The 10,462-nt window shown below is 55.0% G+C and overlaps 1 protein-coding gene across 1 annotated transcript; it reads left to right on the forward strand.

The window, feature by feature from the left end:
- The first annotated feature begins 9,228 nt into the window (after positions 1 to 9,228).
- Positions 9,229 to 10,188, forward strand: LOC148593450 (olfactory receptor 14J1-like). The gene has a single exon (XM_088530919.1). The coding sequence runs from the start codon at positions 9,229 to 9,231 to the stop codon at positions 10,186 to 10,188; it is 960 nt and encodes a 319-aa protein (XP_088387045.1).
- The last annotated feature ends 274 nt before the right edge of the window (positions 10,189 to 10,462 follow it).

Consider the following 10,462-nt stretch of genomic DNA (forward strand, 5'->3'; position numbering starts at 1 on the left):
ACTTGATGCTGGTGATGTTGCACCTCAAACACTGTGTTCAATTTTGGGCCCATCACTAGAAAAACTAAAAATAAAAGGCATGGAGGCACTGGAGTGTGCCCAGAGAAGGGCACCAAAGCTGGCGAAGGGTTTGGAGCACGGCCCTATGAGGAGTGCCTGAGGGAGCTGGGGTTATTTAGCGTGGAAAAGAGGAGCCTCGGGGGAGATATTATTGCTCTGCACAACAACCTGAGAGGTGGTTGTAGTGAGACAGGGTTGATCTATTATCCTAAATAACTATCAATAAGACAAGAGGAAATGGCTTCAGGTTGCACTTGGAAAGGCTCAGGTTAGATATTAGGAGAAATTTCCACGTAGAAAGCATTGTGAAACACTGGAAGAGGCTGCCCGGGGAAGTGGTAGAATCACCGTTCCTGGCAGTGTTCAAGAAACGTGTAGATAAGGCACTTAGGGGTATATTTAGCAGGCATGGAGTTGAAAGTTTTACAGTTTACTCGATGGTTTTGAAGATAATGATTCTATGATTCTATGATCTGGATGCTCCAGGGCCCACATGAACCCCATGAGCTCTGTGCTGAGGGCAGAGAGCAGGTCCAGGCCACGCACAGCCGCATTGTGCTCAGCCAGGAGGTTCCCTTCGACACGAGGCTGGGGTTTCCTGTGCTTAGGAGCTGCTTGTACCAACACAAGTGTCCCCATCACGGGCCTCCTTCTCCCCACAGGTGGGCCAGCAGGAGCTGCCCGCAGCAGTGCAGCGCAGCGGGAGCCCGGCTTCGTCCCACCAAAGGGACCGGCTGTCACCGCTGCCCGGCCCTCAGGGCTCATGCACCTCTGAACACGGCATCGCACAGGTACAGAGCTGAGCGGCAGTGGAGGCCGAGCCTCTGCCTGACTCCCCATGGGGCCGAGAAGCAGGCGGGACGTGCTGGGAGACACCAGGAGGTCTCTGTGCCCGGCAGGCCGAGCGCTGCTCTGCACGGCAGCCTGCACGCACCCGCCTCGGGCTCTCCGAGGAGCTGCCTTCGCCCAAGGCTTGCCCATAGGCACGAGCCCTCTCCCCAGGCAGCCTTTGGGAGCAGGGCAGCAGCCACCTGCATGGCAGAGCCATCGTCAAGGGGGTCAGAGGCTGCAGGAGGTTTCCTGTTGGGAAGGATGGAGGGAGGGACCAAGGACGGCAGTAAGGACTGCCTTTGTGGTGGCCTTCATTGCAGGTTGTGGAGAAGGCCAGCGATGTCCCCTCCACGGTGCAAGAGCCGCAGCCCTCCACCAGCCTTGGAAGGACTCAGGAAATGCCATCGCCCTCTCCACGGGAGCCAGCACAGCCTGATGCTGACGGTGCTCGGATGGAGCTTGCTGTACCTGTGCCACCACACGCACTGGCACGCGCCATCGATCAAGGTGCACGGGCCAGATCATGGCAGCTCCAGAGCATAGAGTGGCGCCCCAGCACATCATCCTCTGCACCTCAGACAGGGCCTGATCCCTACAGCCGTCGGGGTGAATTCCAGTGCAGCATTCCTAGCTGGCCGAGCTGGCCTAGTGGACTAAGCTGCCCAACTGGGCCAGTGAGAGTACGGACATCACGGACACGGCAGCAGCCCTTGGAGATCACGTGCCAGCTCCAAGGAAGGCCAGTGCACGTGCATGAAGACAACACCGCACGCTACCTGGCTGTGCTCAGCATCAAAACAGAGCCGCTGGAGGAGCTCGAGAGGAGCTGCCTGCACCGCACTGGACAGGGCTTGGCCCAGCTCCGAGAAGGAGCTTTTCCAAGGAGGGAGCAGAACCTGAGAGAGAGCCAGGGCGAGCAAGAGGAGGGCCGTGACAACCGTTTGTCCCTGACGCTGGCAGGATCACTCAATGCCAGACCCAAGGAGGTGAGTGCAAGGAGTGCTGGGCCACGGGGGAGCCCTCCCAGTGCTGTGGCCAGCAGCGGTGCCGCGCCGTGCGGGACAGCCGGCTTGTCAAAGCACTGGCGGAGCCCCACGAGGCCTTTCCTCCCTTCACAAACCTCCCTCTCTCCTTCTAGCTCCTCGCCAGAAACTCCTTCTATGACCTCTGGAGACCAGAGATCACGCGAGTGGAGCTCCTCAAAGGCGCAAGCTGCAAGTGGGAGGTGCTGGAGCGGCTCTATGCTCATGCCCCCACGCGGGAGGCGCCGAGAGGCAGGAGAGGCCTGGGAGCCCTGCAGGAGGAGACAGCAGAGGACACTGATGAGGAGGAGGAGGAGGCTGGGGAAGAGCTTGTGCAAGGGGAGGAGGTGGAGGAAACTAACTCCTTGCCCTGGGTCAGAGCCAGCCTCTGCAGCCCGGCTGTGGACAAGGACACGGAGCACGAGAAGGTGCCCTGCTCGCCCCATGTCAGCACCACAGAGGCTGTGAGCGAGGCACCTGGCCACGTGGAGAGCCCCTCTCTGGAACCAGCAGTGCCCAGAGGTGCTGGGCCAGGAGCACCTGCTTTGGCCAGCAGCTTTCTGCACGCAGAGGACAGCGTGTCTGTCCCACCAGCAGCAAGTGCAGGAGCAGAACCAGAGGCCTCCCCTGCATCCAGCGACTGCATCCAGCATGCAGGGGAAAATGCTCCTTCAGCTCCATCAGTTCCTCCAGAAACTGCACAGGAGGCCTCTCCCTTGGCTGAAACCCCTTGGGATGAGATGAGCAGCAGCCCGTCTCCCAAGGAAACCCTGCTGCAGGAAACAACAGCAGCAGCTTCTCCCCCAGCTGCAGGCCCTGCTCCCCAGGTGAGCAAGCAGCACCTCCCCTGTCCCCACCATCCCCGGGAGCTGCTGTGGCAGCTGTGTGGGGGGTGCCCAGAGTTGCCCCATCTCATCAGAGCCCCCCTGCCCGTGGATCCCACTGTCACCCCCAGGCATTTGCCCTCTGCCATGTCTCCATGGGGAGATGCCGGCTCCTCTCCGTTTCCCAGTGCCAAAGGCACAGGTATGAAGTCTGCTCCAGCCCACGTCACATTCAGCCCTGGGGTCTGGATGCTGAGCGAGGAGGGAAGGGGCAGCCCCAGCAGCAGCCCCCTCCACACCAGGGCACAAACCCCCTTGTGCCACACACGCCCCCGGCTGCCTCCGTTCCCCCTGCCCAGCCCTGCTGCTACGGACCCACAACGAGCCTTGTCCCATGGCCGTGCCAGCTGCAGGTCCCTTCCCTTGGCACGCACAGCTGGGGACAGCCTGCCCCAATCCCAAAGCCTTTCCCCCATGCAGCCTGGGGCACCGCTACCCTGAGCAGGGCCAGCTAATGGCTCCTGGGTTCCTCTTCTTGCTCTGCCCATGCAGGTGGCCTTGGAGCACCACCAGGATGAGGAGTCGCCCTCCTCTTGCAGTCCCATGCCAGAGGTGGAGCCAGGTACATACCTGAGTGGAGAGCCCTGCTGGGGACAGCGGGCCTGCCCCGCACAGCCAGCAGCACTGAGGCCGGCAGCAGGAAGCGCTTGGGAGCTGCCGTGCTGAGGCCACAGCTCCTTGGGAAGCCCTTGGTGGCTGCCACAGGCAGGTGCTCCCTGCCACCCGCCCAGCCTCTTACCAGGCCCTGCTTCCCCTGCAGGCACCACCGCCCTCCCACACGTCGCAGCTCCCCGGCGATGGCGCTCACGGCTCAGGACGGCGCTTCGGGCTCTGCGCAGAGCATTCTGCTGCCGCTGCACCGCGGGGCAGTGAGAGGAGCAGCAAGTGGACGCATGTGCCAGACAGGGACCCTAAGATGGGGCCTGGAGCAGAGCCGAGAGACAGAGCAACGGACGCTGTGTCCTGGGGGCTACAGAGATGCTGCCCTGTTGTGTCCTATAGCACCCATGTGCCCAGAGAAACCAGACTCGCCAACATCGCCAGCAGCCATCGCCTCCTTCAAATAAACCCCTTTGGTAGCTTTTTCTCCCCGTGTCAATTGGTGTCAGAAAATCTCCAGGGAGACAAGTAGGGCTGTGGGATTTAAGGCCATAGGGTGCCTCCTAACTCTGCACTGGTCTTGGTGGTCGGGGTGGGTAGTAGACCCAGCGAAATGGGGATCTCTGTCACTGATACTGCTGGCACACGTCTGTGCTCTTGACTGGTTCTCAGAGTGACCCCAGGGCTCTTGCAATAGCAGCAGATTAGGAGAAATACCACCTGGGAAGTGTTCCTCAGAGGCAGAATTTTTCAGCATTTCTACTGGGAATCTTGAGAAAAATGGATTCATAGTCACCTTGTGCAGAGTGAGGCCAGCTCGTCTGCCTGTCAGCCTTGATTCTGGCATCATGTGCCCATATCTCTTTGAACTGCATGACCATCACCCTAAATAAGTTCCCCTAAAAAGAACCTTGCCCTTCCTAAGAGCAGACCACTCCAGTTTCAAAACCTCCTATCTCCAACTTCTCTCCCTTTCTCAAGGCACTTGAGGGAGGGCTCCAAGCTCCACTTCTAGCCAAGAACATGCAGAGCTCTTTTTAGCTGCCCATATGCACTTTCCAAACCATTTTTTCATACTCTCAGTCTTGTAACAGGTGACAGGAGAATATTGGAATTAAAATTAGCACTTGGAGAGGCTCCGGGGTCTCTGAGGGAGCTGCCTGGGCCTGGCAGCTCTCACAGAAACCTCAGGAGACCAGAGCACATCAGAGCTGCAGAGGGAGGCTGAGCAGAGAGGACCAGGGCACCTGCAATGGCACCAGCTGTCCAGGACTCCATGACCGCATGCCACACCAGTTCTTCTCAGTTCCACCTGAGAGATTACCTCTTCTACTCCATGTACTCCAAGATACATATCTGTATGTATTGTACAGACCACTTGGGATATCTGGATGCAGATCCTGGCAAGAGCTGAGGAAGCTTCAGGCCTGACACCTCAGTGTCCATCAGGCAGCAGGCTCCGAGCTCCCTTTTGTTGGGGGAACATTCCTTCTGTCTCCTGCTAAAGCATTTGTACCTGTTCTCCAAGGAGAACTTGCTTGGATAGAGAGTCACAGACCTCTAATGTCTTTCAGTCCTACCTAGACCATAAAAGCAGGTGGACCCATGAAGGACAGAGACCCAGTTCAGACCCTGTAGGAAAATCTCACAAGATCCCTCCTGTTGGACAGGGAGGGGAATTACTACAGACAAAGAGCCTGGCAATCACAGATTATTAATGGTGCTGTTCTCGTTACACCATGCTCGCTCAGGCACTGGGATCATTTAGCAGCCTAAAAGGTCTTGCTGGACTCCCTGGTCCAATGGCAGCTGGCCGCAAGTCTCTGCTCCTTGTCCACGTTCGCCAGAGAAGATCATGCCACAGCAGCACAAATTCCTGGTGCTAAGTGCTCCATCTCCCTCCTCTTGATTAAGGAGCTGCCTTTCTCCAGGGCTGCAGAGCTCCGCAGGTGTCAGCCCCTCCATGGGGCATCCTCAGCAAACCCTCTCGTCCCCGCCGCTGCTGCTGGGACAGGAGCGGCCTCAGAGCCCGTCCCCAGCCATGGGCCAGCGCTGGCCTCGCAGCTGCTCTGCCAGCAGGGACCTCCCAAGGAACTGCCCAGCCAGGCGCCTCTTGCTGGCCTGCCCGGGACTCAGCAAAGAGCAGAGCTCACGGTCACCCTCACAGACATGGATGGACCTGCTAATGCCTGGTGCTGCCCAGTCAGGAGCACAGACAATGTGACCCCCCTCCCAAGCAGGAGCAGTGCCATGTGCCTGCTGCTGGCCTCCCAGGTGCTTGCAACACTGACTTGACCATCATCTGACTAGATGATCTCCAAAAGTCCCTTGCAACCAGAGGAAGGTGCCTTCTCTCACTCAAGCCCCCTTGAAGCCCTGCCTACCCACCTGCAGACTGCTGGCAGAGCAGCCCCTGAGGCCAAAGGTTGCTGCTAGGCAGAACATGCCCTGAAGATCACAAGAGTTCAAAGCAGCTCTGCAAAGAAGGACCTGGGGGTCCATGACCTCCTGGTGTGCAGTAGGAAGATTGCTGCCAGGAGGACAAGGGAGGTCATCCTGCCTCTCTACTAGGTCCTGGAAAGGCCACCCCTTGAGTCCTGTGTCCAGTATTGGGCTCCCCAGTACAAGAGGGACATGAAGCTACTGGAGAGAGCGCAGCATAGGTCTACAAAGTTGATCAGGGAGCTGGAGCATCTCTCCTACAAGAAGAAGGTGAGAGAATGGAGCCTGTTTTAGCCTGGAGAAGAGAAGGCTGAGAGGGGATGTTATCAGGGTGTGCAAATACCTGAAGGGAGGATGCCAAGAGCAGAAGAGGATGGTCCAGACTCTTTTCAGTGGTGACTGGTGATGGCACAAGAGGCAACAGACACAAATTGAAGCACAGGAAGTTCTGCCTGAATTTGAGGAAAAGCATCTTGACTGTGAAGGTGACAGAGCACTTGCATAGATTGCCCAGAAAAGTTATGGAGTCTCCTTCTCTACAGATATTCCAAACCTGCCTGGACAGGATCCTGTGCATCGTGCTGTAGGTGACACTGCTTGAACAAGGGGATTGAACCAGATCATCTGCGAAGGCTCCTTCCAACCTCAACCATTCTGTGATTTTATAAATGATCCCCACTGGAATAGATCAGCTTTTTGAGCTGTAGGGATCTGCCTGTCCCTCAGCTTCATTGTGAGTGCTGCTCTAGTAGGATAGAAGGCATCCAGGGTCATTAGAGATGACCAAGGAAACTCCTGACCTGGCCTCCCACTGAAGCTCTATCTCCAGTGATTCCATTAGGACCTTTAGGCCAGGAGCTTGCAAGCAGACCATGTGCATGCTTAGCCTGGTAAGGGGGAATCCCACCTGCCATGTATTTGTGGAGTTCATGAGTCAGCTGAATCCTTCTCCAAACCTGGCGCTTCTGAACAGACATGTGGTGCCCCAAAAAGCCATCTGAATAAATCATCTGAATCATATATGCACCATGTATCAACAAGCTCCCTTCTTATTCCTGTCTGGGTGTCCTGCCTAGTTAAGAGATGTGAATCAGACTTCCTGCGAGACATTTCTAACTTTGGTAGATAATCATTATCTGATGAAATAAATTGCAATGTTGGAATCTGTATCCCTGTACTCTTTAGAGAAGGAAAACAGGTTACTCTACTTGATGGAACATATCCCAGAGGGAGGAATCCCAAGGGACAGAGTAATTCCTGAATTCAGCTGGGCTGCAGCTCGTGGCAACCTGTCAGCACTGCCCAGAGACAGCCAAGTGCAGGAGCAGCTCCTGTGCCAAGAGCAGCAGGGCTGCGGGCACTGCCTGCTGCTGCAGGCAGGAGAGGAGAGAGGACAGAGAGGTGAAAGGCAGCGTGGAGTGGGAGGACAGAGCAGAGCTCATGGTGGGAGCAATCTATGACACGGTAAGTCGCCGGCTGCAGGGTAATGCTATGGAGATTTCTGGTGGGGTCTGCAGCACCCCTCCCAGCTGATGACTTTCTTTTTTGAGGATTGTTCTCCCTGCTTCTACTTTGCATACGAGGAGATGCTTCAGAACAGAAATTCCCTGTCCCAGCATCACAAGCTCAGGGCATCATGGCTGCTTCTTCTGGAGCTGGTGCAAGACAGTGAAGGCAATGTGGGCACACAGGTTCTTCAGAGCACTGTTCTTCAGAGCAGTGTCCATGCGCCCCAGGGTGCTGTGTGCCCGGGGCAGTGATTCTGTGAGGATCAGCACTCAGCCTGCCAGGGCGCTGCAGGGAGAAGCTCTGGGTGGGAGGAGAGATCCCCCCGGGCAGGTTCATTCACCTGCTGAGAGGCTGCTGTGTGGGGTCAGGGCTGCTCACAGCTCAGCCTCACCCACACCACATATCTGGAAGGGGCTTTTCAAGAGGATGCTCTTGGGAAGCTTCTGTGAAAGGGAAGGCAATATCCAGAGGCTAGGATTTTGTTTTGTATCTTTGACAAGGCAGCAAATGAATGGGACATTTTAGCTTTAGATGCCTGAAGGAGAGTTCTGCAGTGCTGCTCTGAGGGATCAATAGGTCTGTGAGGACCCCAGAATACTCCTCCAACTGCCTTTTCACCTGTGGGCAGCAGCAATATCCCCTTTGCAGCTCTCATTCTCATTGTGCTTAGTCTCACTCTGCTCTCAAGGGGAAGGGCTCCAGGGCATTTCTGACTTCCTCTGCACTCAGATTTCCAGAACAGCAGAGCTGCCTCTCTCCTGCCATGTGCCCATTTCCCATTGCAAGGCACAGGGTCTGAGAACCACTGCCCTGGGAGTCCACACTGTCTGGGAGGTGCAACCTGGGGATGGTGCTGCTCTGTCTCTCTGTCCTCCCTTGGCAGCAGTCACAGTGTTTCTCCTCGTTTCCCTGCCTCTCCTTTCTGCTCTTGTCCTGGCAGTCAGCTGGGGCTTCAGCTACAAATTCAGATACTCACCCTGAGGTCCTGCCATGGAGGTGTCTGAAGAGGGGCAATGTGCCCAGGGTGCTGGGCAGCATCATTGGAGGGGCTGCAAAGGGGTTGACTCTCCCTTTAGGAGACCCTGTGACTGTCAGGACACGTGACTGTCTCTGTTGTCCTGCTGGGCTTGTGAGGTGCCCTCCAGAAGAGGATTCAGTGCACAGAGTCTTTGCCATGTCAGGAGCAGTGTCCTGTTCTCTCCATCACATATCCACCTTAAACTTGGAGGGAGAGCAAAGTTAAATGAGTGCTTTGAAATCAGCCTTCTATGATCTCAACAGAGTCCAGGTTTGTCTGGAGGAACAACACAGATGTACACAACAGCACTCCTTACTGTTCCCTAAGCAGCAGAGAGCCCATTTCCATCTCCAGTCTGCTTAATGTTCACATCTGCAGGAATAGAGACATCTGTCTTTATCTGTATTCCAATAAAGACATGCAAAGAACTTGGCGAGATATGGTGGCAGAATTTAAAAATCTCCAAAAGAGATTTTGGAGATAAGAAGTTCTAAAACAGAATGCTAAAACCCCCTGCTGCACCCCAAACTCCTTGGAAGTATGTGTGGTAATATGAAAAGACCCTTTATCTTAAATGTGGATGCCCTGTGACATCAGCTCTGAAAAGGAGAGATATCAAAAACCAGTCCTTTATACACATTGGCGTAGAGTAACTCAGGCTCCGGCTCCACCCAGAACACTCAGGTGGAGCAGAGACTGAGGAGCTGACTGAAGGTGACAGTGTGAAGAAGAAATTACTGAGACTTGGGACGGCGTCGAGAAGCATTTCGATGAAAAATGGAAAGTTTATTTCAGAGAAAATTCTTCTAAGCTAATACTGCCTTTTCTTCCCTACACAGTTTTCCTGAGCCCAATAGAACAGATGTCCAACAGCAGCTCCCTTACCAAGTTCCTCCTCCTGCCATTCGCAGACAGGCGGGAGCTGCAGCTCTTGCACTTCTCGCTGTTCCTGGCCATCTACCTGGCTGCCCTGCTGGCCAACGGCCTCATCATCACAGCCGTAGCCTGCGACCACCGCCTCCACACCCCCATGTACTTCTTCCTCCTCAACCTCTCCCTCCTTGACCTGGGCTTCATTTCCACGACTGTTCCCAAATCCATGGCCAATTCCCTGTGGAACACCAGGGCCATTTCCAATTTGGAATGTGCTGCCCAGATATTTTTGTTCGTCTTCTTGTTTGGAGGAGAATTTTCTCTCCTGACAGTCATGGCCTATGACCGCTACATTGCCATCTGCAGACCCCTGCAATACGGGACCCTCATGGACAGCAGAGCTTGTGTCAGAATGGCAGCAGCTGCCTGGGCCACTGGTTTTCTCAATGCTCTCCTGCAAACTGGGAACACATTTTCCCTGCCACTTTGCCAAGGCAATGTGGTGGAGCAGTTCTTCTGTGAGATCCCCCAGATCCTCAAGCTCTCCTGCTCACACTCCTACCTCAGGGAAGTTGGGTTTCTTGTTGTTAGTATCTCTTTAGGCTTTGGGTGTTTCATTTTCATTGTGGTGTCCTACGTGCAAATCTTCAGAGCTGTGCTGAGGATCCCCTCTGAGCAGGGCCGGCACAAAGTCTTTTCCATGTGCCTCCCGCACCTGGCCGTGGTCTCCCTGTTTGTCAGCACTGGACTGTTTGCCTACCTGAAGCCTCCCTCCATCTCCTCCTCATCTCTGGATCTGGTGCTGGCTGTTCTGTACTCGGTGGTGATTCCAGCAGTGAACCCCCTCATCTACAGCTTGAGGAACAAGGAGCTCAAGGATGCCATTAGGAAAGTGATTTCATGGACCTTTTTGAGCAGTGGTAATTTTTCCACATCTCTCCACAGATGACTCTTTCTGTATCCTGTAACTGGATTGAGCATTGTTTCTTCATGTTATTTTTATTATGACTTTTACTAGTCATAATAATTGTTATCGTGTTCCTACACAACTACTTGTATTCATTCCCCTTTTTACAGTGTGTTCTCTGTCTCACCTGATACCCTAAATTCTGTCAAATGCTGGACAAGGACTGGATCCTTAACAGTATCTCTAATAAAGTAATTTCTACCAGTACAGTGCGTGAAAGCTGGGCTTTTCCTCCAAAGCTGGTGTCAAGAATCGG

Source organism: Tinamus guttatus, unplaced genomic scaffold (genome assembly GCF_059628265.1).
Source record: "Tinamus guttatus ecotype Peru unplaced genomic scaffold, ASM5962826v1 Tinamus_guttatus_pri_ptg000390l, whole genome shotgun sequence".
Taxonomy (NCBI): domain Eukaryota; kingdom Metazoa; phylum Chordata; class Aves; order Tinamiformes; family Tinamidae; genus Tinamus; species Tinamus guttatus.

Bases quoted from the DNA above. Each gene is read 5' to 3' on its own strand.
- LOC148593450 (XM_088530919.1), top strand. From the start codon at position 9,229: ATGTCCAACAGCAGCTCCCTTACCAAGTTCCTCCTCCTGCCATTCGCA.